At 35.8% G+C, this 27,928-nt stretch overlaps 2 protein-coding genes across 8 annotated transcripts in view; one reads left to right on the top strand and one right to left on the bottom strand.

Moving 5' to 3' along the window:
* Positions 1 to 5,295, top strand: part of ENPP4 (ectonucleotide pyrophosphatase/phosphodiesterase 4) — a 17,311-nt gene extending 12,016 nt beyond the window's left edge. For 4 of the 5 annotated variants that reach the window (XM_037842757.1, XM_037842756.1, XM_037842755.1 and 1 more), the window contains one exon: positions 1,845 to 5,295. In XM_037842757.1, coding sequence (XP_037698685.1) covers positions 1,845 to 2,209 — 365 coding nt within the window. In that variant the 3' untranslated portion in view covers positions 2,210 to 5,295. The remainder of the gene's footprint in view (positions 1 to 1,844) is intronic. The other variant, XM_037842759.1, reaches the window with a different exon arrangement.
* Positions 4,151 to 27,928, bottom strand: ENPP5 (ectonucleotide pyrophosphatase/phosphodiesterase family member 5). Of its 3 annotated transcripts, none has more exons than XM_037842754.1 (4): positions 27,712 to 27,849; positions 24,695 to 25,558; positions 22,963 to 23,139; positions 4,151 to 5,753 (listed from the first exon to the last, which is right to left on the bottom strand). In XM_037842754.1, exons 2-4 carry the CDS (start codon positions 25,521 to 25,523, stop codon positions 5,563 to 5,565), a joined length of 1,197 nt encoding a protein of 398 aa, XP_037698682.1. In that variant the 5' UTR covers positions 25,524 to 25,558; positions 27,712 to 27,849; the 3' UTR covers positions 4,151 to 5,562. The 3 variants fall into 3 exon arrangements, with proteins under 3 accessions (XP_037698682.1, XP_037698680.1, XP_037698679.1); XM_037842752.1 differs by lacking the exons at positions 4,151 to 5,753; positions 27,712 to 27,849 and adding exons at positions 18,048 to 19,604; positions 27,852 to 27,928; XM_037842751.1 differs by lacking the exon at positions 4,151 to 5,753 and adding an exon at positions 18,048 to 19,604.

The raw sequence follows: 27,928 nt of genomic DNA, 5'->3' as shown, positions 1-27,928 counted from the left end.
CAATTCAATTTTCAACTGAATAATTCTCAAGTATTTATTCAATAGCAATTTACAGTAACCATAGTTAGAAGGATGGATAACCTTTAGGGTGAAGCACAGTTTTACTTTTTTGCCAAAACTGCAGTTACTGTCAGTAACTTTTAAGATTGGTCCTCTTGATTTGTAGAAGATAAAAGAGAGGAAAATAAAGAAACAAAGTAAAAGGGAAAAGGTTAGCTAATTCAAATTCCTTTTTTTGTGTGTGTTAAAAAATTTGTCCAAGTAACTGTAAGTCTTGCCCCAGTGATGAAATCATTTACCTGAATGCCACAACCATTTAGATCACTAGCAAGAACTAGAAAGTAAACAAACAAAAAATCTTACCAACTAAACAAAATAGGTCTATCAAAATCTCTCCTAAAACTGAGGAAATTTATAGGGGAGTGTTCCAGATCTTCTCTCACCTGGGACTTATTTATTCATATTTTACATTAAATTTGAATCACTCTTCTAAAAAATCTGAGGTTGTAATCTAGAGTAGGGTCAGCAAATTTTCTGCAAAGGAGCAGAGAGTATTTTAGGCTTTGTGTGGGCCATCTAGTCTCTGTCTCAACTGCTCAGTGCTGCCTTTGTAGTGTGAAAGCAGCCATAGACCATATGTAAACAAATTGGCATGCTGTATTTCAGAGAAGCTTTCTTTACAAAAACAGGTTACAGACTGATTTGCCCTGGGTTGTAGTTTGCAGATCCACTGTCTATCGCAAATCAGAAGGATCAGGCAAGGATTAGACTAAGGGTCCATGAAATTTATGCATTATTTATATTTATGTTATAGTATGTACTATAAACTTGGAAAATACAGGAAAGCATAGAAGAGAGAACAAAAACTATCCATAATTCTGCAATGCAGAGATGCAGACGTGTTAATTGTGGGATATTTCCCTTTCCAATCTTTTTTTTTTTTTAACATTTACATTCATATTTTTACATTATTGGAATCATAATATGTATTATGATGTTATATTCAGATTTTTATCATATTGATCACATGCATTGTATTTATTACAAAATATTTTAAGCATACAAGTAAAGAATATAACATACACTGATATAACTCAGTCATGAAAGTGGTAGCTTATTAAATGCAACTGGTATAAGTTAAAAGGCAAAATTTGTTAAAATAAAGCTGAAGATTGGGAATATGGTATTGGAGTTATATAAAGAGCCATTACATATTTTTCTTTGAGTCAGACTTTAGTAAGTGTTAAAAGTTGGAGCCATCTGGTTAGACTTCACATGCAATACAAGAATCCCTTCTGTTAACATTCTCAATTATCTGGCCCTCCCAATGTTAGGGTGCTTGTTAACTGTCAGTAAACCAGATCATTATTGTGATCCTATTTCTTATCACAAGAGCAACTGAGATAGGCAAGGCTGCACATTCTCTTTTGCTCCATTCACTGGTCTTATTCCTCCTTTCCCCAGTTATTCAGGACCCTCAGCCTTACCACTCTATCACTGGCCCTGATTGCAATGGGCTTTTGCACCAGTACTGGAGATAGATAGGTGAAGTAAGTGGGGCTATGGATGAAAGGTAAATTCATCAGGTTGAGTAGTAGTGTTAAAGCCTGAGGCCATGAAAGACTGGGAAAGTGGTAGATGGGTGATGGAGTGAAAAAAGGGAGCATGGCCCAGTGGAAAAATATAGAATTTTTATTTCTGACCCCGGTCTGGTTCAACATACCAGAATTTTAATGGATGGGAATTACACCAGCAGGAATCTATCATATTTACATTAGAAGCAAGTTATTTTGCAACAGAAAGACTGATCTAATTACTAATATCATTGTGTTCTTTTTTTTCAGTAGGTGACCATGGTTATGATAATTCTTTGCCTAGTATGCATCCATTTCTAGCTGCCCATGGCCCTGCATTTCACAAAGGCTACAAGCACAGCACAATTAACAGTGTGGATATTTATCCAATGATGTGCCACATCTTGGGATTAAAACCACGTCCTAATAATGGGACCTTTGGCAATACTAAGTGTTTGTTAGTTGACCAGTGGTGCATTAATCTCCTAGAAGCCATTGGAATTGTTATCAGTGCACTTTTGGTGTTAACCACTCTAACTTGCCTCATAATAATCATGAAGAATAGGCTGTCTGTACCACATCCATTTTCCCGACTTCAGCTACAAGATGATGATGATGATCCTTTAATTGGGTAACATGTGCTGGGGTTTATACAAAGTGTCTTCAATTAGACATAAAACAGGATGCACCCAAGAAATGGTGTTATAAGTTTGAAAAAGTGTACTTTGAAAGACAAAGGAGTTAGACTGAGCATGCTAAAATTATTTTGTTTTGTTTTTCCTTGAGTTTTGTTTTGCTGTATTTACCAATATAAAAACCCTGACCATAGTAAGAATTTCTAGTAGATCATTAGTTAACATGATCTGTTTCTCTAACCAGAAACATTTTATGAGAAAAACACTCACTCTGACTTTTTTTTGTGTGATGAAGATGTGATGCATCTTTAAATGAAAATATACCAAAATCCAGTAGGCATGCATTTCTTTTAAGTTGATATATTTATAAATAAAAGAATAGAAATCTTTATGTAATTCTTGAATTTTATATATCAGGGAGGAAAGGTTTCCTATATTTTTATATTTACCTTTAATTGAGTTTGTATCCCAATTAAACACTTGAGGTAGGAAATTTTTCTGTGATGGTTAATAAAATTGGTTAACCAGGCAGAAAAGATCTAGCAAATAGACAAATAATTTTAAGGAAAGTTTTTGTTTGTTTTTGTTTTTGTTTTTTTTTAAACTAAGACTAGTTGATACAAAGCCTGAATTACCACCATTGTATTTTAAGCTGTGGAAGTCTCAGAAAGTTGTATCTTTTGAAGATAATTGCCTATTAGAAATTCAGAAGAAAAGAGAGAAAAGTGCTGAAGACTTTGTGGCTAATGTCTTTGTGTAAGTGATTTAGTTGTGTGCGTGTGCATGCGCAGATATTATGTGACTTAATGTAGGAGGAGGTCAGAGGTAGACTGGACTTTAGTTGGGCGGGCTTACACGTTCCCATAAGAATGTGGTTATTTTTGCACTTCGTTTCTGTTTACTTTCTCCTAACCTACAAGTTAAAGTCATAATTTAAAGAATTCTTTATTTTTTATCATTTTTAACTTTCTCATGCTATTTATTGTATCAAGGTATCCAGGTGCTACACAAACAAGTATTACCTGAATAGAAATCTGTTTTTGCTTGGGTCAGAATGAGGAAGAGATTTTTATATTTACCTTTGAGACTTTATAGGCAACAGAGCAGTTAAGAAATTTAAAATGAAATTAAGTTATCTTTTGACCTTTTACATCATTCATGTATTCAGTGGCAGAAAGAATAACATTCTGTTAACATTGAATAGCCAGAAACCCCTGTTTTTACCCTGGTAATTGGATCACAGAAGTAATCCCTCTGCTCATTTCATTAACGTATTTGTTCAGCACCAAGGATTTGTTGTAAAAGATCTATCATGCTACCTTTGCTAGGTGTTATCTTCTAATAATTAAAATTAATATGAAGAGCTGAGTTGTGGCAGACCAGATTATATCTATTAGGGGAAAAAAATGAGTTAAGAACCATTCATCAGGACCTGAGGCAAGCAGTTAATATTGAAAGTGTGAGCTTTAAAGTTTCAACAATATAAAATAAATCTGGTAACTGTTTTGAAGATACAAAAATAATCTGTAGTGAACATACAGTCCAATTAAAAGTTGGTTATCTATGATGGTGAAGAACAGCAGTGGTGTTGGTCATCAAATATATGATTCATCCCACTGAGTCACTCTATTTCCTGAGCCTTGTGTTTGATGCCATTTGTATTTGGGGCCCTTGAAAGAAGTTTCCACACCTTGCATAAATAATCTGGGCTATTGATTATAGGACTTGACTATATTAACAGCATAATGAACAAATAAATGAAATATAAACAATAGGACTAATTTTGCTTCTTGGCAAATTTTATTTATGATTTGTTTCCTCACATGAACCAGTTATCTTGAAGGTTAATAGTTAATTTGAACAAAATAATTGCAAAATGTTTTTCTACTTCATTTTCCATTTAAAAAAATATACAAAGACTAGAACTGCCACATTTAAAGCTTTTTTTTTTTTTTTTTTTTTGACTAGTGAACATTTTTTGAAGTATATAAAATAGTAGCAAGATATTTAATACTAGGTTGAATCGAGCTTGGTCCTTACAATGGTGTGGATTTTAGTGATTGCATTAGCTTAATTGGTGGTTATGAATTTCAGGAGTCTATACATGGCATCCAACCTGGGGTTCAGTATATGAAGATATGTCCTGTCAGTGTCATAACCTTTTCAACAAAAGACATTTACTTGTTTTTCTTGTCTTTTCTTTCATTTTGTTCTCAAAGTATTTAATTTTAAATTAGGTAGACTGATTTTTTATGTATATGTTGATGGAACAAGAATAGTTTTTAATCAAAGAGAAATCTATATATAATATTGAACTTTGCATTAATTTGTGTCTTTAAAAAATTATCACTTAAAGTCAATGACTACTCTAGGACGATGAGAAAATCTAGTGAAGCTAGCCTTTTATATTAAAGTTTTGGTGTATATTTTATTAAATAATTGACTAATATGCTGCTATGTTTTCTGGATGGTATAAAGTATATGTCGCCAGAGAACATTTCATCATTTCTGGCAACATTAGTCAAATGTAACAGGAAAACTTTCAATGAGGTATTTTTTGTTAATTCAGTGAGTGAATGTTTCCAGAATAAGTACATTTACTTATGAACTAGGGACAGTTCTGCTGGGGGTATTAATGTATAAATTCTTCTGGTAAAGAATAATAGAAAAAAACTTATTTGAATATTTTGCACTATAGGCTTTGTGTTCCATTAGGCTTGGTATAATAATTTGTAAGTGAAGGTCTTGGAACATTGAAGGAATAAAACTGCACTTGGCATTGTTCTTGGGTGGCTCCCTCTCTTGCCCATATCTCATAAGCTTTAGGGATGATTGCATTTAATTCTTTTTTTTTTTTTTTTTTTTTGACAGTTTTACTTTATTGTGAATGCATAAAACTACAAATGAAGAAAAGTGTGTGTTCATTGTCAATTTGTAAAATAGTGTGCAAATAAAATGACATGACTGCTTTAAAAAATTTGTATTAGTGCCTTAAGTTAAAGTAAAATATACTTTGACTATATTGTTTGAAATCATAGTTAATGACCTTGCTTATGATTAAAAAATTTACATGAATAAAATCTACCAAACCATTCTTAGTGTGATTATTAAATGTAAAGTATAATGTCATTGATAATTTTTAAATCTGTCACCTTGTTGCAAAATGTACATACTGTTATAGAATGTTGACATGACTTATCAATACTGCATAAACCCACATAGGCATTGATTATATATTTCTTAACCAGGCTTAAACATATAACATCAGATATTTAAAATAATGCAGTATAAAGACTCACTGGAAAGAAAGCCCAGATGAATGTTGCAGAACCTCTGAACTATAATTTATTGACTTAGAGAAAAAAGAAGTTTGAAAGCTGATTATAATATACTGTAAGTAAAACAGGAAATTTGTGGTATTTAAACTTTGCTTTATACATAGCCATAAGTATCAAAGGTCTTGCCCAATTGAATATATTCAGTAATGTTTCCTCAAGAGCAGTGATTAATTTCCTCTTTTTATATTTGGTGAATCTGCTAGGAGCTGTGAGAAAACAAAAAAATAAAGTCATTTTCTTTGAAAGAGGGTTCTGTAGCACATCAAAAGTGGTAAAACTTTATGCCAACAAAGTGAGTGTACTCATGTTTTAACTCGTAACTGATGAGATCCTTGAATCCAAAACCATTTTCTGGGTCCTTGCTTCCTGAAGTTTGGATGCCAGCTTTGTCTTTTTCCCCCAGCCCCAGCATCCTTGGTACCTGTGCTTGGGAATCAATATAGTCCTTCCTCCTGACCCAACCCACTTCTATGCACATACAGTCATTACTGGAGAATATATTGAGAATCCAAATGAGCCAGTTGGGTCCTGGGGTCCTGTCACACACCACACACAAACACTGATCATAACCCGTATATAGTTCTGTAGCCTTGAATATACGTGCCTATGCAGGTGGTGGTTCATGTTGACACTGCTAGGTCCTCTGCCCCAGATCCCAAAGTCAAAATTACCTGGGAAGCAGTGGACCCAAAGAGCAAGCCAAACTGGGATGCTGGACTTCTGCCTTTCCTCAAATCGTCTAACTCTGCTTATCCTCACTTTTATAGACAAGGGTGGTAGAAAGGATCAAAAGAAATTAAGCCCACTATACAAATACATTTTTGTTAAAGGGTTCCTAACAGGTCAGACCCAATTCTATCACTTTACACGTTATTTGGATTGTTTGCAGAGGAGAGAAATGTTTTCACTCCTGAAATTTGTGAAGGTTTCCTTTCTGTTAGCTTTTTCAAAAATCACAAAAGCTTGATTTAACTGACAAAAAATATAGATGAAATGAATAATTTCCTAGGAAAATGTTGAACAAAACTGACTAGAGTAGAGAAAGAGAACCAAAACAGAACAATTTCTGTATTTAAAAATTGTGAGAGGTCTAAACTATTACACAAAAGTATCAGGCCCAAAAGAAAAAACTTCAAAAGCTAAATAATCCCAATGCCTTTATTAGTGCCTCTTAATGAGGTTTGGATATCAACATTTATATTTGCCTGATAAAAGAAATGTTTTAAAAAATGGAACACATTACTTTTTTGAAGTCATTATAACATTGTTACTCCAAACCTATGATGTAGTACCAAAAAAAAAAAAAAAAAAAAAAAAAAAACTAAACCAGTTTCAAATTAGAAAAATACCCAAGAGAAAGCAAAATGGAAAGCCAATCCAACAAGATCAATAATTATATTAAATGTGAACACTGAATATTCCAGTCAAAAGGCAGAGAATGTCAGATTGTATAAAAAAGCAAGACCCAACTATATGTAGTATGTATACAAGAGACACTTTAAATACAAGGACAAAATAAGTTGAGAGTAAAACAATGAAAAATGATACTGTGTAAACATTAATCATTAAAACATTGAACAACAAAATTGTTTTCAAGGCAAGAATTATCAGAGATAAGGACATTTCATAATGATAAAAGGGCCAATACATCAGGAAGATACAACAGTCAAAGTGTATTATACCTAAAAACAGCTTAAAAACACATGAATCAAAACTGAAGAAACTAAAGAAACAGAATTCATAAACATAATTGAAGATCTTAACACCCCTTTCTGAGTAACTGATAAAGCAACAAGAAAAAGCAAGAAAAACAATGGATGTAGAAGGTTTACATGATGGTATCAATCATTTGGCCTAAATGATATTTATGGAACATTACAACCCGAAACTGCAGAAGATATTCTTTTTCCAGGGCACATGGAAGATTGACCAAGACAGATCATATACTGGGACATTAAAAAAGTCTCAATAAATAATATGAAAGTTTTGTAATCTTACAGAATATGTTTTATGACCACAATATAATTGAATTAGATTCAGTGACATAATCTGCAAAAACCTTAAATATTTGGAAATTAACACACATCTAAATAACCTATTTGGTCAAAGAAGAACTCATAAGACAAATGAAAAAATATTTTGAAATGAATGATAAGGAATAGATAACATTTTTCATATTTAGTATGCAGCTAAAGCAGTGCTTAGAAGGATATTTATAGCATTGGATGCCGATCTTAGAGAAGAAAGATAAACCAATAATTCAAATTTCACTTAAAGCTAGAAAAAGATGAAAATAAAGTAAGGGAAAGCCAGAAAATAAGATATAATCAGAGTCAGTGAAATAGAAAAGACAAAGTTAATAAAGCCAAAATTTGTTTTTTTTAAGATTAATAAAATTGATAAGCTACTGTTAACATTGCCAAGAAAAAAAGAACACAAATTAGCAATATCACTAATAAAAGAGAGGCATTGGCTACATATTTCACATGTATCAAAAGGATAGTGAGAGGCATTACACCCGTGCTAAGGTCTGGGATGGAGGACCGCAGCCTGCCTGTCTCTTGTTGCCCTGCCTGGCTTGAGGACCTATATATGATATCTGAAATATTACATGTTTAAAATTAGATAGGGAGCTCTGGAGTATGATAGAGACTGGAGGAAGGACTCAGCCAACACTGAATCAAAAAGGAAAAAAAAAAAAACAAAAAACAAAATCTGGTAGGAGATTTGCATCTGAGATCCCAGTCTGGACCCCTCCCCTTCACCCAGTCCTGTACCACTTGGAAGTCACACAAAACCAGCATGACCCAGGTGCCTCCTACTACAGATGCAGAATATATTGTCACTCACGGCAGCATGTTAGAACCCCATGCAAATCCAAGCACAGGCTCCCAAGTCCACAGAGACCCAGGACAGAAGGGGCTGAGGAGTGCCACATGCAAAAGTATCCCCAGGGAAAAAGACCACAGCAGAACTGTTGGCAAGAAAGGTACACATACTCAATCCGTCTATGTTTGCTGGACCACCTAAATGCAATCCTTTCTGGATTAACACCATATGGCTCTCCAGGGTGAGATACCCTAATGGGGAAGAAACCAGAGGCAGAAAAGCCTCACAGAAAAGGGGTGGATGGGTGACTCAACTGCTGTAAGACAGGAGGGGTCCCAGAACTGTGAAGTTTGATGAAAAGGGGACACTGAGTGAGGGAGAAAATTTAACCAAATTGTAGGAGAATACAGGGGATCTAGAGACAGGCAGAAGCTAGTGAAGGGGGAATGATCACCTAAAATGTATAGACATGTTATTGAGGGTGAACTTAAAGGTATAGGAATGGACAAGGGTGATGAAAGTTCATTAATGGGATTATAAGTATCAGTGCCACAATTGAAGATGAACATGATTGAAAGGGGTTGTTTAAAAGCATGTATCCTACAGATTAGCACTACAAATACAAACAAGTGCTTGCATGATCTACTTCTAAGGTATTACATGGCTGCAAAGAGTTAACAACAGAGTGATATATGGGAAAAAGTCTACCCATTGCATGTCATAGACTATATTTAATAGGAATACCTTACCACTACTACACTGATACTAGGGGTGAATAATTAGGGGCTGATAAGAGCTTTGGCATGTTTTGAGTTATGATAATTGTTTAAAATTGAGAGTTATGATTTTACAACTAAGTGATGATATTGTGAGACATTGTTTATCTTGGACAGAATATATGCTATGTGACATTAGGAACCCCCTGCTTAATAAGTCAAGCCCTTGATCTTGAGGCTTGCAGGGCTAAGCCTAAGAGGTACCTCCAGAGAACCTCTTTTGTTGCTCAGATGTGGCCTTTCTCTCTCTAAGCCCAATGCTGCAAATAAATTCATTATCCTCCCCACTACGTGGGACGTTACCCCCAGGGGAGTGAATCTCCTTGGCAACATTTGACACAACTCCCAGGAATGAACCTGACCCTGGCATTGAAGGATTGAGAATGCCTTCTTGAGCAAAAGAGTGAAAAGAAAGGTTAACAAACAAAATAAGGTTACACTGGCTAAGAGATTTCAAATAGTATTGAGAGACTATCCTGGAGGTTGCTTTTATGCCTGCTCCAGCCTCAGATATCCCAAGTGGCCACAGTATGCCAAGACCTAAGCAACAGTAGTCCCAAAATACCTAGGTCCCTATCTGAGACTCTGTAAAACTTTCACTCACTAAGGTTATTTTTCAGAAACTTAAAAACCCAAGTGTTCCTATGCCAGATCAGTCCAAAACCCAGAAGCAACAGCCTCTTCAAGAACATCAACCAGATGCAGCCCCCTTCCCCATAATGTCAACACCCCCTTTCCATATGAACAAGTAAGGGTGGTCACTGCCCAGACATCCCTGAAGATCAAGAAAGTGAATAAATGAGAGAAAGGGATAGCAACAGTCAGGATAGGATTTAGCAAAGAATTAAGAACACTGAATCATTAAACAAATAATTTTGTTAGATGCTAGGGTATTAGAATAACTAGAAGGAAAGAACTGAGATGATAGAACTATAGCCCATAACATTTTTTCAGATTTGCTCTCTGTAATGGTTAGGTTCATGTGTCAACTTGGCAAGGTGATGGTGTCCAGGTGTCTGGTCAAGCAAGCACTAGCCTAATCATTACTGCAAGGACATTTATGGCTGGTTAATAAACCAGAAGACTGGTTTATTAAATCATCAGTCAATTGACTGCACCTATGACTGATTACATCAATGAAGGGTGTGTCTCTCTCAATGAGAGAATTCAATCAGCTGGATTTAATCCAATCAGTTGAAGACTTTTTAAAGGGAGAAAGACAGAGGACCTTTTTCTTCTTCGGCTAGCCAGCGAAGCGTTTTCTGAGTTCATCCAACACCATCATCAGAGTTGCCTGTTTGCTGCCTGCCCTATGGAATTTGGAGTATGCATTCTGCCCTATGGAATTTGGACTTGTGCATCCCCACAGTTGCATGAGACACTTTTATAAAATCTTATATTTACAGATATCTCTTGTTGGTTCTGTTTTCCTAGAGAACCCTAACTAATACACTCTCTAACTAGCTAAAATGTACTTTGAAAGTTACTGCTTTTCTGTATATATGTTATATTTCACAATAGAAATGTAAAAACATAAGTTGGAAATATTTATATGGGTCTTTTCTGTATTTCCTCTTCTCTTCCATTCATCTTGTATCTATCCCTCTGCCATATCTCACTGTCTTGATTACCTTATCTATATGATAAAACTAGTAACAGTTTTGTTGATTCTTACAACCATACTCTTTTTCAAGATTGTTTCAGTTTGGGCCTCTGACTTTCTATGTAAATTTTAGAATAAGCTTGTCTAGGTCTGTAAAACTTTGTTGGGCTTTTGATAGGAATTGTATTACATTTATGGATCAATATGGGGAACATTAACATCTTTACTATGTTGAATTTTCCAATCCATCAACATGGTATTTCCTCTTCTATTGAGGTCTTTTTTAATTTCTTTTATCAGCATTTGGCAATCTTCAGGATACTGATCCTGTCAATGTTTTAAGTTTATTCCTAAATATTTCATTTCCTTTGGAGTGATTGTAAATGGTATTATATTCATTGTCAGTATACACAAATAAGATTATTTGGGATTTTCTATGAAGACAGTCATGCCATTTGCAAATAGGGACAATTTAATTCTTCCTTTCCACTCTGTATGTCTTTTATTTCTTTTTCTTGCCTTACTGTCATGACTAGAACCTCCAGTACTATGTTGAAAAAAGAGTGATAAGACACCTTGCCTTATTCCCAATCATAGAGGGAAGGTATTCAGTCTTTCACCATTAAGTAAGATGTTAATTGTAGGGTTTTTTTTTGTTTTTTGTTTTTTGTTTTTGTAGCTGCTCTTTATCAAGTTGAGGTAGTTAACCTCTATTCCTAACTTGCTAAGAGTTTTTATCATTAATGGATGTTGGATATTTTCAAATGCTTGTCCATGCAGATTTATACAATCATGTGTTTTTTGTTTTTTGTTTTTTTTTCATTGATTTGTTGATATGGTAGGCTACACTGATTTATTTTTGAATGTTGGATCAGTATTGAAATAAATAAATCCTACTAGGTCCTGTTGTGTAATTCTTTTTATAGGACCCTGGATTAGATTTACTAATATTTGGTTGAGGAATTTTGCATCTACGTTTACAAGAGATGCTGGTCTATGGACTTTCCTTCCTTCCTTCCTTCCTCCCTCCCTCCCTTCCTCCCTCTCTCTCTGTCTTTCGTTCTTTCTTTTTTACTGTCTTTGACTGGTTTTGGTATAAGGATAATACCGACCTCATAAAATACGTTGGGAAATGTGATGGTTAATTTCCCGTGTCAACTTGGCTAGGTTATGGTGTTCAGTTGTTTGGCCAAGCAGGAACTGATTGTTACTGTGAGGATATTTTGTAGATGAATTCAAATCATTGGTCAGTTGATTGCATCTATGGTTGATTACGTATACAATCAAGAAAGGAGATTGCCTTCAGCCATGAGAGAAGTCTCCTTGTCCAAAAAGTTGGAGGCCTTAAAGCTAGAACTGAGGATTCAACAGTCAGAACAAATTTTTATCTTTATTTCAGCCAGCCTGTTTCTCCTGGGGAATCCAACCTCACCTTCATCGAACTTCCAACTTGTGGAATGCCTTACAGAATTTGGCTTGTCAATCCTCATAGTCATGTGAGCCAGTTCTTATAAAAAACATATTTTTCTTATAAAATATATATATATTTCTCCATAGAATCCTGAATAATACATGAAGTTTTCCCTCTTCTGTGTTTTAGGAAGAGACTGTGTAACAATGGCATTAATATTTTTTAAAATGTTTGAAAGAATCCTCTAGTAAAATAATCAGAGCTTAGAGATTTATTTTACAGGAACTTTTAAATGATGAATTCCACTTCTTTAATGTTTATAGGTCTATTCATATTGTCTACTTCATCTTGATTGATTTTTGGTAATTTGAGAGTTGGGGGGAATCGGTTCAATTCTTTCAAGTTGATTAATTTATGAGTGTAAAGTTCTTTGTAGTATTCCTTTATTATCTTTTTAATAATTATAGGATCTGTAATGATATCTCCTATTTTATTCCTAATATTGTGATTGTTTGTTCTTTTTATTTTTGCCAGTCTTGCCAGAGGTTTATCAATTTCATTAATTTTTTTTTGAAGAACTATTTTTTTGTTTCATTGATTTTCTCTATTGCTAGCCTATATTCAATTTCATTGATTTCTGCTGTTTATTATTTTCTTCCTTCTGCTTTCTTTAGGTTTATTTTGTTCTTCATCTAGTGTTTTGAGGTTTTGAACTTAGGTTATTGATTTTAGACCTTTCCTCATTTCCAGTGTAAGCATTTAATGCTATACATTTCACTCTCAGCACTGCTTTAGCTGTAGCCCACTTTTTTTTTTTTTTTTTTAACATGTTGTGTTTTCATTTTCATTCAGTTCTATGTAACTCTTAAAATTTTCTTTGAGACTTTTCCTCTTTGGTCCATGGATTATTCCAAAATATATTGTTTAGTTTCCACATATTTAGAGAATTTTTTATTGTGTTTCTGTTACTGACTTCTACTTTGATTCCATTGTGCTCAGAGAACATACTCTGTGTGTTTTCAGTCGTATGATTTCGTTTTTTTATAATGCGTTGAGGTTTTTTTTATGGTGTAGGATATGATCTATTTTGGTGAGTATTCTATGGGTGCCTAAAAAATGATGTGTATTCTTGTACCTTTTTCCAATTTTGTTATTGTTGGATAGAGAGTTCTGTACATGTAATTAGATCCTATTGTTGATTGTTTGGATCTTATATATCCTTGCCGATTCTGTCTAGAAGATCTATCAGTTGTTGAGAGGGGGTTTTGAAATCCCCAACTATAATCGTGAATTGTCAATTTTTCCTTTAAGTTCTATCAGTTTTTCTTCTTGTATTTTAAGGTTCTTCTGCTTGGCATGCACATTTAGGATGTTATATCTTCCTGGTGGGATGATCCTTTTGTTATTATGTAATATCTCTCTTTGTCTATAGTAATTTTGTTTTGTCTGACTTCTACTTTGTCAGGCATTAATATAACCACTCCTGCTTTTTTAAATTAATATCTGAATGGTATATATTTTTCTATCCTTTTGCTTTCAACCTATGTATGTCTTGAATTAGAGCAGGACATAATGCAGTCATTTTTCTTTTTAATCCACTATTCCAATCTCCATCTTTGAATTGGTATGTTTAGATCACTAATATTTAAGGTAATTATTGACATATTATCACTTAATTCTGCCATTTTATTATTATTTTTCTATTTGTTTCTTCTAATTTTTATTCCTCTATTTCTCTTTTATTGTCTCCCTGTGGGTTATGCAAACATTTTTTAGAATTCCATCTTGATTTATTTATATTTCTGAGTGTATCTCTTTGTAGTAGTTTCTCTGAGTTTTACAGTCTATATCTGTGATTTTTTACTGTCTACTGCTATAAATATTTTACCACTTTGAATAAAATCTGGAAGCTTCACTTCCATTTATATTCCTTAACCTTCCACACTTTTAAATATTGTCTTGAATACCAGATGGTGTTATAATTTTTGTTTAAATTGTCAAATATGACTTATAGAACTCATGAGGAAAAGGATAGTCTACTGTATGTACTCACATCTCTGCTTTTTATGTTGTTCCTCCTGATGCCCCAAGATTATTATTCTTTTTTAACCATTCCTTTTGTTTGAAGAACTTCCTTTAGCCAGTCTTTAAGAGTAGTTCTGCTAGGGATAACTTCTTTTAGTTTTCCTTCTTCTGGTAATGATTTCATTATTTCCCCTAATTCCTGAAGTGTAGTTTTACCAGATATAGAATCGTGGTTGACAGTTATTTCCTTTCACATTTGAGAAATATACCTTCTGGCCTCAATGGTTTCAGATGAGAAATCTGCTGTCAGTAGAATTGGTGTTCTCCTCTCAGTTGCATTATTTCTCTTTGGCTGCTTTCAAGATTTTTACTTTGTATTTTTTACAAGTTTAATCATGATGTGTCTTGGTATAGGTTTCTTTGGGTTTATCCTGTTTGGAGTTCCCTCAACTTGGATCTGTAGATTTGCATCTTGGTTTTTCAAATTTGGGAAGCTATCAGCCACTATTTCTTCAAACACTCTTTCAGTCCCAATCTGTCTCCTCTCCTTCTAGGACCTTGATGATATTAATGTTGGATATTTTATTCTTGTCCATCATGGCCCTGAAGCTTAAGACTGGTTGAATTCTGTTGTTCTGTACTCAAGTTCACTGATTCAATCCTCCATCAATTCTACTCTATTATTGAACCCACCAGCAAGTATTTTATTTCTTTTATATTTGTCAGCTATATAATTTCCATTTTTTAATAACTTCTATTTGTTTGCTGAGATCTTTTTATTTTTTTTCAAGAGAATTTGCAAATGATTGTTGAAGTATTTTCATAACAGCCATCTCAAAATTCTTATTGGATAGTTCTAATAGCTGACTCATTTCTTTATTTTTTTTTCTCATTCAAGTTGTGATTTTCTTGTTCCTGGTATAATGAGTGATTTTCAATTTATCCTGGACATTTTGTCTATTTAATATTAAGAGATGCTGGGCCCCATTTAATTTTTTTTTTTTAATTCTTTCTGTTCAGCAGGCAGTCACCTTAGTTAAGTTTAGCATGTGAGTCTTGACCTATTTTTGTGGGTTGTTGTTCCAATGGCAGCATACTTTTCAGAGCCTTTTTAGTGTTACTAGGTCTGCTTGGCTTATGTGGTGCTGCTGGAGTGTCCACTGATTCCTCTGGTCCTGCCTGAGGGATTAGAAGGATTTTCCCCAGGCCAGCTACCTGGTGTCTCTTGGTTGGGGAGCCTTATCGTGAGATTCCCTTGCTGGTGCTCCTCACCCAACCTGATGTCTCTGGGAAAAGGAGGCACGTTTTTAGACTTGCAGGTTAAAAGAGACTTCCTGGACAAGGCCACTTGTTGTGGCTGAGTCCCCTTTTTAGGTATCGCTTGTTCCTCCCAATGTCTCTGGCTGGGAAAGAAAGTTCAGGCCTGTGAGGGTAAAGAGGTTCTCTAGATTACTTGACGTAGCTGGGTCTCCAGACGGATCTGCTTACCTGCCTCTATATCATCCCTCAGTGGAAAAAGAGAGTATCAGGCCCAGTGGCAGGGAAGAGGAATGCTTCTCTTGGCTGATTATTTTTAGTTGGGCTCTCAATAGATACCACTTGCTGGTGATATCAGGCTTGCCTGACTTTGCCAGAGGGACTCATGTTCAGTGCAGGTTGGAATGAGCCGACCTGGACTGCCTTCTGTTGGTAGCTTGGGACCTGGGAAACGCTGGGTCTGGGTGGCCTTCTTGTGCTGGACAGAGGAATGCAAGAAGCCCTAACACTGTCATCTTCCTCAGCCCTGGGGTCCTTAATCAGTTCACCTTCTTTGGTTGTCTCTTGCACCATTTCCAGGGTTTATAGTTTCGCTTAGTGGAAGGAAGCAAGGAAAAGTATCTACACTATCTCATCTGGATGAGGAGTTCATAATATATTTTAAAATGTCTTTTTAAAGGCATCAAATTGCCTACAAATTAATGAGGAATTACCTGGGTGAGATGCAGAGAAGACTGAAATGCCAATGAGTAAGCCCAGCATTCATGACTATTTCCATTCTGGGGACATTGGCCAATTTGGAAGACAGATATGAGCCTTGCAGAACTGAAGGACAAACGTGGGGTACAGAGCCTGGCAAGGGTGGGAGCATTGGTTAACTACCCCCTGCTTTGGGGTAGGATTCCAAAGGGCTAGCTCCTCATCTGAATCAAAGTAAACCAACCTCAAGTGCAGCTTGGCTTTGAGCACAAACTGGATCAGGGAATCTGGGTCCCATTTCCTTCTGGCACTAATATAGTATGCAAGTCACTTCACTGCTTTGTAAGGCTCCTTGTTAAATCAGGTGATTTACTGATTCCTTTGATTCCCTCCTAGCTCTAGGTTTCTTAAGTTTGCTCTCTCTCACTAATGAATAGCTGAAAAAATTTGAGAACTACAGAAGCTGGGGGTCCTTCATTAGATTTTCTAGAACTAGGTTCTTGTAAGAAACTGAGACGAATAATAGGGTTCTAGTTTCATCTTAAAGGGCCAAATAAGGTTTTTTAAAGCAGTTATATATTAAAACGGCAGGTGGCAGAAGAAGAAATTTCAAAATACATACTGAATAAGAAAAAATCTTATCAATTAATAAATCATATAAAATGACTGATCGAGGTTGTTCAGCAAAAATGGGGTATATAGCTCTATTCCTCTGGCCTTTTAAAAATTTTTGCCTAAAATTAGTAAAACTAGGTAGATTAGCTTTCAATGCCATATAGTAATTAGTGTTCACTGTATACAAAATTTGAACATGAAGACATGCAGGTGAAACAAAAAAGTTATCAAAGGATGATGTGTGATTGGATTTAACCGTCAATGTTTAACAATTTATTTTCCTTTGGGTAAACTCTTCTGCTAATCTTTTACAGGAAAATAAGTATCTGCAAATAAAGGAAACCATTCAATAATCAAATCTTCATATCAGAATTTTAATATTTTAAAGAATGTTAACATAATTTACTTTCTTATTACTAAGGTAACAGCACCTTCTAAAATGAATTTAATGCAACAACCAACTTAAATGTACAGAGAATACTTGAAGAGCAATACTTTAACACAGACTAACTCACCTTTCCGTCATTATACTAATGTCACAATAATGTAGTTAAGTTCATAGTTACAAAGCAAACCAATGTGAGTGCTCATGTATTCTGAGATGGCCAATCAGGGCCCAGACTTCTTGAGGGAGTCTGTCACCCACCATCTACCTTTTCTACTTTTATATCCATCGTTGATTTCCAGAGTCTATTCTATTCTATTAAGGTTTATAATAAAATGAAAATTAGGTGCTAACATTCTTGATTGTATCATTAAAAAAATAATTCATCCATCTTACTTTAGGAAGCACTGAGGTTCAGTTATATATTTTAACTATGTCATGTTTGGTTTTCACCTCTAATTTATTCTTTTTTTCTGGAATGCTTAAACCATTTTATCTACTTATTAGCCAACTAGTGCATAAATATGCATCAAATCACAATATCATCTATGGGCCATGTGTCTATAAACTGGTTTTCTATTTTCTTCAAGAAAAACTTTTCTTTCCAGGGCTTCTCTTTCCTGTAAGAAGCCATAGATAATACTGTGCCTTTCCCAAACCTCTTGACTACTTAGAGATCTACAGCACAGTTTTAAGCTGTTGGAATGAGAGGGACTGAGATGACCAGGTAGGTGAAAAATACTAACCAGGAGGCAGAAATCCACTTGTGACCTGGATTCAGCTTTGATTCCACTGAGTACCTGGTGGATGAGTATTCAAATATTTCTTGAAACTGGGCTATAGTTTTATCTCCTTTGTTTCAATATGTATTATCTCTAAGAGTTATTCCACTAGTCTTTGCCATTAGGCACACTTTAGCTCTCCTCTGGGTATAGTGTGAACATCTCAGATGTAGTTGTGCCTATTTTTTTTTTGTCCAGGATCCATACAGCTCTTTCCAAGGCTTACTTGGCCCACATTTTACCTAATATGGTTTGTGCTCTCTTCCAACTATGGATCTGCAAATGCTCAAAATTTAAAAGATGCTTGTGCTCCATTACTACATATTACCAGGACTAAAAACAAACATGGTTTTATCTAATTTGATTTTTAATGTAATTAATAGTGATTTAGTTTTCAAAGAAGCAAATAATTGGAGAACAAGAGAAAACAATGCTGCGATGATGCCCAGTCTCATTTCTATTCAGGCTATTGCTGGATTATATAGGAAAGAAAAGTATAATAATATAGGAAAGAAAAATATAATTTATTATTATAAAATAAGGGTAAAATGACTAATCAGGAAATAGCAATAACTGATTTTATGAGGGAAACAAATATCTTTAGAATGAGTCTGTCTGTATTTGAATCTCTTCTGAGGGGGGAAATAAAATGAAAGTCCATGTCCTTTGGAATGAACTATGACAAGAAATACTCACAGAAGCGACCTGTTGTTGGAATGCCTTTCTCCAAAACTCAAGGTACAAAGGTTGCCACATTTAATTTTCAACAGTTTTCCCTTTCTTTTTACTCTCCCAATTTAAGGAAATAGATTTCTACATTATTCATCAGGAATTAAAAGAAATTTCACTCAGTTTGAACAATGAATAACAAGTTATCATTTTCAACCAAGTTGTAAGACACAATTGTCTGTAAAGTACATTCCAAATAAAAGTACCCATTAAGACAGTAATTTAAAGCGCAATATATAAAGTACTTTAAATTGTGCAAAGTTGCTAAATATATACATTATATATGTCAAGTCCAAATAGAACAGGATTTTATTTTCCCCTAAGCTAGAGAGAACAATGGAGACAAAGTCACACATCTTTAATCCTTGTCTCTCTCTCTCTCTGTGCTTGTGTGTTTGTGTGTCTATACCTATCCATGTAAATGCTTGATGGTCTGTGCAAATGTCTGAAACTGGTTTCCTAGAATTTGAAACCTTTAAACACTGACATAATTATGAAATCTCCTCTTCAAAGCAGGACTAAGCTTGTAATAATGGCTGAGCTATTTCAACCTGCATATCTTGTAAGGCAGGTATTTGACTCTGAATTAAATGTTTAATGATAATGACAAAAAATATAATAACTATAATGCTACCGAGAGAGACCCCTATGAAATAAGCATGTGATTCCTCTTGCTCATATTCTTTTGGTTTGACACTACCGTGGAGGAGGGTAGTACTCTGCGTGTAAGGAAATGCTCTTGGAGTTGCTGAAGTGAGCAGATCCTGGACATTCCTGAATGATCCATTGTTTGCCATGGCGGTGATATTGAGGAGGTGGCACAACAGTGGGTACAGATCTGTGGAGTTCATGGCTTCTTTTGTGAAATTCTTTCTGAAGGCAGGACCGTGGGCTAAAAATATTGGATGCATTTCTGCTAATGCATTATCATAACCATGGTTGCCTACTGTAAAGAGAAAATGCATGCATACATTAGCCAGCCAGATGGCATTAAAATGGGAATAATTGTTGTATGGTCAAGTTCTGAAATTAAATAAAAATTTTATCTGATTTGACATTTAAAATAAAATAATCATTTGCAAAAAATATCTGCCATTATCAACATCACAATTCACTTCAGAAAACAAAAAGGCAAATGATCACAAATCTGTCTCACAGGCCAATACTACCTTAAGAAGCAGAAGAGGAAGAGTGGGAAGCAAAACTGAGCCAAGTCAAGGGAAAATGTGATTTTTTTTTTTTTTTGGTGGTGATGGGTATACTAATATTTAGTAAATACTTATTGGGTGGCAACTACATTCCAATTATTAATCTAAAGATAAAGGCACTCTTAGTCTCACGGAGGCACTCAGCTTCTAAACTTATAATTACTAATAAAAGGGGGAAGGACAAAAACCAAAGAAAAACAGAAGAAACCACAAAAACCAGACCTCTAGTTATACCTACGATCCACTCCTAAAAGACAAAGGTCAGGGCTGATACGTAGAATGGAAAAATCTTGATTTTGGGGGTTCAGATTGGGAACCAACTTCGCATAGTATGCTTTACTGTAAAAACTTTAGGAGTCTTCTGAAGTATAAGGTGATACCAAATTGAAGAATGAAGACTCCTGCATAATAAAAGCCCCATTTTAAAGGCATGTGTGCCTAGCATCGTTTCTGTGCAAGGTGAAGGATCTACTGTGGGGAAACACAGCCTCAGAAAACTGAAAAGCTTTATTTTAAAGGTGAGGAGAAAGACCAGGAAATCAGTCTCTCATTACCTTTATTTGCTGTAGGGAAATCTGCAATGGGAAAAAGAACAAAGCAAAAAGGAAGTTCTGATCAATTTTTCAGAAAGCCATGAACTAACCTTTGGTCATCTCAAAGTAATTCCAAGTCTGCCTGGCCAAATCTACCTAAAGAAGTTATTCTGAATGCCATGATTCTTTTGAGTTAATTAAAGTAAAAATAATGCTGGACTTATGAAATCGTTAATAATTATCTGACAAGTTACTCGGCTATTTTATTAATTTAACATCGGAAAGTATTGATTGCTACACTCATTTCTTTGAGAATTGAGATCTATGCTCTCAGTTATATAAAAACAATAATGTATATCCACACTTCTTACTAGGAACTCAGATTTAAAATCAAACTGTTATGACTTGCAAAATGTTTCCTATTATAGGACCTTTGTTTTATAGTGGTAACCCCTTTCATGATGCCTGATCCAGTAGGTAGTATTTCATAATTGGATGCCTTAGGGGCAGTAGTCTCAAACATCAATTTGTATTAGCCTCCTTGAAGGTTATGTTAAAACACAGACTGCTGGATCCCACCCCTAGAGTTTCTAATTCAGTAGGTCTGCGGTGTGCTGGAGAATTTGGATTTCTAACAGGTTCCCGGGTGATTTGGCTGCTACTGGTCCAGAGGACATACTTTGAGAACCACTGTCTTTGGGCATTAGGACTTAATTCTCTTGTGGAACCCAGGTTGAGAAGGAATGCAGTAGCCAATATTTAATTATTTGTTGAATACATTAACATAATGTAACATAAATAGGAGCACATTATTAAAGTTTTCTACCAGAAATAGGTGTTACCAATCTATTGCAGCCCACCAAACCAGAATTTCAAAGGAGCCCCTGATATTTATGTTAACTTTGAGATACAAATCTCCTAAAGAAGGCTGTCCTTTTTTGAGCAATCCCTCTAACATAAGAGCAGCCTGCACTGTACGTTAAAATCTGAACATAAAAAGGTGACAATTATTCTCATGGCCAAAGAAATTATTTTTAAAAATTTTCTTAAAACAGTACTCCTGGTATGATTAAATGTGTACTTGCACACAACTCTACTACTTACACTCACATACACACTATAAATGCCAGTCAGGCAACTGCTTTTCTTTCGTGGGAAATGAACATGATAGGAGCCAAATTCTCCCTTAAGAGACATTTAGTATGAGATAGATATATATCAAGGACCAATGCATAAAAAAATATTTCTAGATAGCTCCTGCTATTTTTAAGTATTGACACAATATGTTTTCTTTAATATTTAAGTCACAAAGTAGAAACAACTCCCAGTGCATGGTAATGTCTGTCCAATCAGGAAAACAGAAACCATACCAGGTAGACCAACAGAGGGAATTTAATATGGGGACTGGTTATAAGAGTATTGAAGAGCTGAGAAGCAGCCATGGGATGGTGAGGTTACCCAGTGATTATGAACAACAGAAAGCTCCTATTGCCCTAGGCTTGGAGGAACAAAAGGAGGTAGTGTTACCAGAGCACAATTAGCCAGGGCTACCCAGTAGGAGCTGAGCCAATAGGGAAACTCCAGAGCTGGGATCACTGAGGAAATGAAGCCATTGCTGGGACACTGCTTGAAGCAGAGAGCATGGGGGACAAATACTCTGGCTTCTCCCCTCTTTCTGCCTTCCCAACTCATTAGAAGGCCAGAGCCTTCTAATGGCCAAAGCTAACCAGAAACCAGTTTGCAAAGGAACCTGGGGGAAATGTAGCCTGTAGAGAGATACCAGCCACTGGCCAGGCAAAGCAGAGCAGGCAAAGCAGAGCAGGCAAAGGGCAGGGAATGAATTTGACTAAATATGCAAATGAATGTCACAATAGCCACACTTAAAATACTGTGGATGAATTTTCCATTTGACTAGTTCTTTAAAGGCTGTATTGGGGGCAGGAGTGTTACCCACTAAGGTGGCAGAAAGCTCTTTATTTTGCCTATTGGAATTTAAAATACAGAATTTCCATTCTATTCTAAATGTAATCTAAATTTATTCAGTGGAAACAGCTCCAAAATTATACCCGAAGGTATTAGGAAAATAGGTCTTGACATATTATTATTACCCGTGCCATACACACTTCTTTTTAGAAATGTCACCAAGGTGTAAATCAAGGTCAGCCTATTTTGGCAGTCAGAAGGGCAAAGAAACTAGAAAGCTACCAATTGCAAACAAAAATAGAGATTTAATTTTTATTAATTTAGAATATAAAACAGATGCAGAAAACAATTCAATTTACTAATTTCAGTTTTTCTTTTTATCTTTTTTTCAGGAACAGAGCAGTTATAATTATCAGTGTAGGTCACAGGATATCTTTGGTCTAACGATTTCAAGAGAAGTAAACTGTTTCACTTTTAAGACAGTATCTCTTTTCAAAGCCCCAAGAATTCTTATTTTGCTATTAATGTACAACATTAGCTAGTTATTTGATCAGTAAACTGCTGTGTTATCCATAGTATCCATTTTCGCAAAAAAAAAAAAAAAAATGCAGAACGGGAAGAAATACTATAATATACTCACACAGAAAGTCATCTGACTTATTCTGTAAAATATGCCACCCTTCATCAGCCACTGCTATGATTGGTTGAATTCGATTGTTGAATTTGTAATGCCATCTCTCTGGAATGTCCTCTTTTTTGTAAACTGTGAGATTAGGATGAGCATGAACCAGTGCTTCATAGACTTCATCAAATTTACCTAAAAGAGAAGGGAGAAAGAGAGGCACTCAGAATAATATACTGCTACAGTCAAAGAAACAACTCTAGGCAAGAAAGGTCAATTAACATTTCTGAAGCGCAGACTCTACTGAGGTAAAAAAGCCAGCACATAATGAAACATAATGAAAATATTATGAAACATAGCTAGACACTTTCTGTGGAGGGAGTCCCATCCCCTTTGAGGAAAGAATTTTGAAGGGGAAACAGAGAAAAAAATAATCTCTGTCATAAGCAAATTCTCCTTATAGAATTAAGAGGGCATTTTACAGAACCAGAAGTCTCTAATCTTCCATTTAAAGACTTAAATACACACACACATACACACACACACACATATGTACTAGTTAGTGACACTAAACACAAACGTCTAAGGCACTGCAATACTCAAGCAAAAACAAAGAGCTGGTAGTTACAAGTGCAGCGATAGAGACCCTATAGACAAGAAAATACGGTAAGCGGATGGAGGTGGCTGGGGAGAGATAAGGGGTGGAAAGCAGCTTGTAAAATGGGTCTCCAAAACACGAGGTGTTGCAAAAGCACCACCTGTAAATTCAAATACAATAAACCTGGGCATTATCTTTAATCCTTTCCTTGTTTTTAAAATCCATCTGTTGGGGCTTTCTGCCTGCCCCCCCCCCCCCAACAAGGCGACAAAAACAATAATGAAAAGCCTTGCCATTTTATGTTGAATTTGCTGGAAACTTTGTATGTAGGCACACATGGGTATTTTTAACATTCATTGTTTCAATGGTCCTCTTAAATCTCTTAAATATTCCTGTTAAGGATATAACTCTCATTTGTGGAGTATTCCAGCTTTTAAAAATCTGTCCTCTCATTTCCTAGACCAACCTAGACCTCAGAGGTGATAAAAGAGAAGGCAGAGGGGTAGGTTTGAGTTGTGCTCCTGCCACTTACTTTGTGAACTTGGGAGTGCTAAACCATTTTTGAAACTTGTTTACCTGTCTTTAAAATGGAGATAATATCTTGGTTACAGGGTTGATATGAGGATTTGAGGAGAGTTGCTTTTTTGTTTGTTGGTTGGTTGGTTTTTAAAGCTCAAGGAATTTTTTTATTACTAACCCTATTTATAGAGAAGGAAAATAAATTTCAGGTTTGGTCCCAAACTTTTTCTCTTTCCTGTATTTGCCTGCTTCCCTATTAAGCTCTAGGGTCTAAGGTCTCCATGAAATCACTATAATTGTATGTAAATTTTGTTTGTATTTTCCCATCTCAATTTTTTTCTGAAAAGAGAGACTGAAGCTTTCATCATACTCCATGACCCCAAAACAGTTAAAACCTACTGCCATTAATAAAGAGACAGCATCAATTTCAACATTCTAGAAAAAAGGGAAAAAAAAGTAGACTCTGGGAGAAGAGATTTTGTGTTTTGAGCTAAACATTAAATCCAGGTATATTACCCAGGACAGAGGCACACAAAGATAAAAACTCCCACTCAATTGCACTGGCCAATCTGTTCAAGAAAAGAACAAATGCAAATGCAGCATCAAATAAATCACCATTCAGGTCAGATTTACCTTCTTTTGGCAAGATGGCTGCTACTGGAGATTGGTCAATCAGGGTATAGTGGTCTTTATCCAGATACCGGTCAAGTTCTATTATTCTTTCCTTAGAACACTGGGTCATTCCGTGATCACTTGTGATGATTAGGTTCAGAGTGTTCCACAACTTTGTCCTTTTCAACACTTTTATGAGATATCCTAACTTGTTGTCAATATCTGAAATGACAGGCCCCATGAGTGGACTGTCAGGTCCCAAACGGTGGCCCATGTCATCAGGGTCCTCCCAATAAAGAAGACCAAGATTTATAGGCTCTTTTGATGTAAACCATTCAATAATTTTGGCAACTCTATCTTCAAATGGAACAGACTCATTGTAAGGCATGTAGTGAGTAGGAAAACTCTTATGTATTTTTACATCAGCTCCGGGCCACATTGCTGCACCACTAGTATGTCCTGCCTTCTGATTTGTGATCCATATTGGTGTTGCTTCTTCCCAAAAGTCGGAGTCATAAATATTCATGCTATCCAAGGAGAAAGATTTGTTCAGAATAGGATCAAACATGTCATTTGCAACAATCCCATGGTTCTCTGCAAAGAGGCCAGTTACCAAAGTATAATGGTTAGGGTATGTCTTTGTAATAAAAATATTAGTAACCTGCTTCACATGAACACCATATTTCATAACATAATGAAAATGGGGTGTTGGAACTCTATATAAGTAGTCCCAACGGAATCCATCAAATGAAACTAGCAGAACCTTCTGCTGGTCTGAATGGAGACAAAATGTAGTTGAAAGTGTTAATGCAGCAAGTATGAAGGACACCCAGAGAAGTTTTGAAGTCATTTTCAAAGTACTTGATCAGTCCAGCATAAGATAATCTGTGGAATAAACATATAGAAGTTAATGACAATTAATTTTCTCTTGTATATTATAACCAAATAATCCCAGGTATATCATAAATTGTACCCTAGAAGAGTTCTGTTGCAGAACTCCACCTTAGTCTAGAGACCTGGGGATATCTGTATAATAAAGCAAAGAAGTTTATTATATTAAAAGAACATTTTTACTTTCCAAAAATTTATCAAAATTTTCGAGGATTTATTTAAATGAGTTCACCAATAGCATTTTTAAATGACATAATTTACATACAACTTTCAAAAACATTTTCAGGTTGAGGCTGACCTCTGACTTTTGGTCAGAAATATTTATATAATTAAATACCTGTGAACACATTTATCATTATGACTAGACCAACAATAGGAACCTAGCAACAAGGAAGTATCATTAATAAATCTAACAATGGTGCTTAGTGCTTTTTTCTGTACACTTCTATTTTTAAAGCCAAGCTCCTTATGTTTGGTTAATCACAGTTAGAAATGTTACCAGAGAGAACGGAAAATAGATGAATTTGACATTCAAATGTATTTGTGAAATATATAAATAAATTTGTGTATTCATTTATTAATAATCAAAACATAACCTGTTTCTTTAAACTAAACATTAGATTCTGAACTAAACAAACATAATTCTAAAATTTGACATTGACTCTCCTAATGTGAAATTTAGTCAACATTTATTCTTATCAGTGATACATGTAGGAAAAGCCCTTCAGCATTAACTCTTTGAAGCAAGTTTTTTTTTAATCTGCAAATATTTACAAAGCTTTTGTTCTACTTAAAAAGCTAACAGGAGATAATACGGATAAAGAACAGATATGTAAATTTTGTCAGTTTTCATCAGGCCTGCACTTCCAGCAAAAATATTTTGTTCTCCCGTTCTCTTGTACGCTCTTGCATGAAGGTCTTTATACATTTGAATTTAACAATACATTGTGCCAAGAAATCTCTGAATTTGGCATTGGAAATCTTCCTAATTTGAACATGCCGAAGACATTTTTAAACCTCAAAAACAGACCCTGTCTTGCCTTGGAATATCATAGATGTAGGTAAATAAAATCTGCTTAGCATGGTTGCTTCGCTTTCAGGACCGCAAAGTATAAACTATGTGTATTGACCTGAGGGCAATAGTTCTGTTTTGTTTGTGATTTACCACACCTAGGACACACATCTGAAACAGTCTTAAGTGTTGGTCTTGAGAAAATGGTTCAAAAATTAAATTTAAAAAATATAGAAATATGATGTTAATAATTTGTCCAATTCTGGTAGGAACATTATAAATTGCAATAGGGGGCTGCATATACATTTACTAACGTATACTGGCTGAGGATGGTAGTTTCTCTCTCTCTCTCCCTTCCTCTCCCAATTTTCTTCTCTCCATCCTACCTAACACAATGGAGTCTACTATTAACCCAAATATAAAGTAAGGGGGGAGAAAGAGAGAGAGAGAGGGAGGGAGGGAGAGACAGAGAGAGACGGAGAGAGAATAGACTACACGAAACACCTGATTATCCTCTATCTTAGTGAATTTAATTCAGCAACTGTGATGAGTAGGAGGGAACTGCTTTCCTGGAATAAACGAAAGTAAACAAAGGTTAAGTGTCGTCTAAAAAAGCTGAGGAATGTTTGGTAAGAAGAATCAACATTATCGCATCCATGACACAAAGCAATGAACAGACAGGTGGATTTCTTTCTTTTCTATGCACAAAATGCTGCCCGGTGCAGTGGAGTCCCTAGATCTAGCTCTAGATATCACTGGGCTGCTTTCCAATTCCTCCTCTCTAATCCTTCCCCCACAGACAGCTTGGAAATTTGGAATAAAGGGGCGCCAAGAAAGGGCAGGAGATGGAAAGTAAAGGAGGAGTGTTTGTGTGCAGCGGCCACAGGTCAGGGGGAGGGGGTTCCATCGTCCCATCTTCACGGGGATTCCATCCCAGCCCCGGGAAGGGTCGCGGCTCACGGTACGTTCCCAGTTCGCAGACGTGCTGCCCACCGAGGCAGGCAGAAGCCTCGATGTGGCCTCTGTTGTGCGTGTGCAGCGGAAAGGTCGGGGGAAGGGGTGGAGATGGTTTTCGGGGCTCACAGGATCCGTGTGCGTTCATTCGCGGAAGTCGCCCATCCCCCTGGACTCTTACCCCGTCAACGATCCCGTCAGTCCGCATCAGCTTGGGGCAAAGGGATGGAGAGCCTGGAGGAGACTCCCTCCCACAGACAGGGGGAAAAGCCAGGGAAGTGGCGGGAGCTAAGGTGCCCCCCGAAAGCCACAGCCGCTCACCTGCACGCAGCCTCCGCGCTGAGCACCTGACCAGCGCCGCCTTCCCGCCGCCGGCCCCGCCCCTTGCCTCCCATTGG

The sequence above is a fragment of the Choloepus didactylus genome, chromosome 7 (assembly GCF_015220235.1).
Source record: "Choloepus didactylus isolate mChoDid1 chromosome 7, mChoDid1.pri, whole genome shotgun sequence".
Lineage (NCBI taxonomy): Eukaryota > Metazoa > Chordata > Mammalia > Pilosa > Megalonychidae > Choloepus > Choloepus didactylus.
The sequence above is the reverse complement of the archived record's forward strand: the minus strand, read 5'-3'. Positions and strand labels throughout refer to the sequence as shown.

Excerpts from the sequence above, each read along its gene's own strand:
- ENPP5 (XM_037842752.1), bottom strand. The coding sequence starts at position 25,523 with ATGACTTCAAAACTTCTCTGGGTGTCCTTCATACTTGCTGCATTAACA. Across the intron at positions 23,140-24,694 it reads AGCCATCTTGCCAAAAGAAG|GTAAATTTGATGAAGTCTAT; the intron begins GTAAATCTGACC and ends CTTCTCTTTTAG. Across the intron at positions 19,605-22,962 it reads TAAGTCAGATGACTTTCTGT|TAGGCAACCATGGTTATGAT; the intron begins GTGAGTATATTA and ends TTCTCTTTACAG.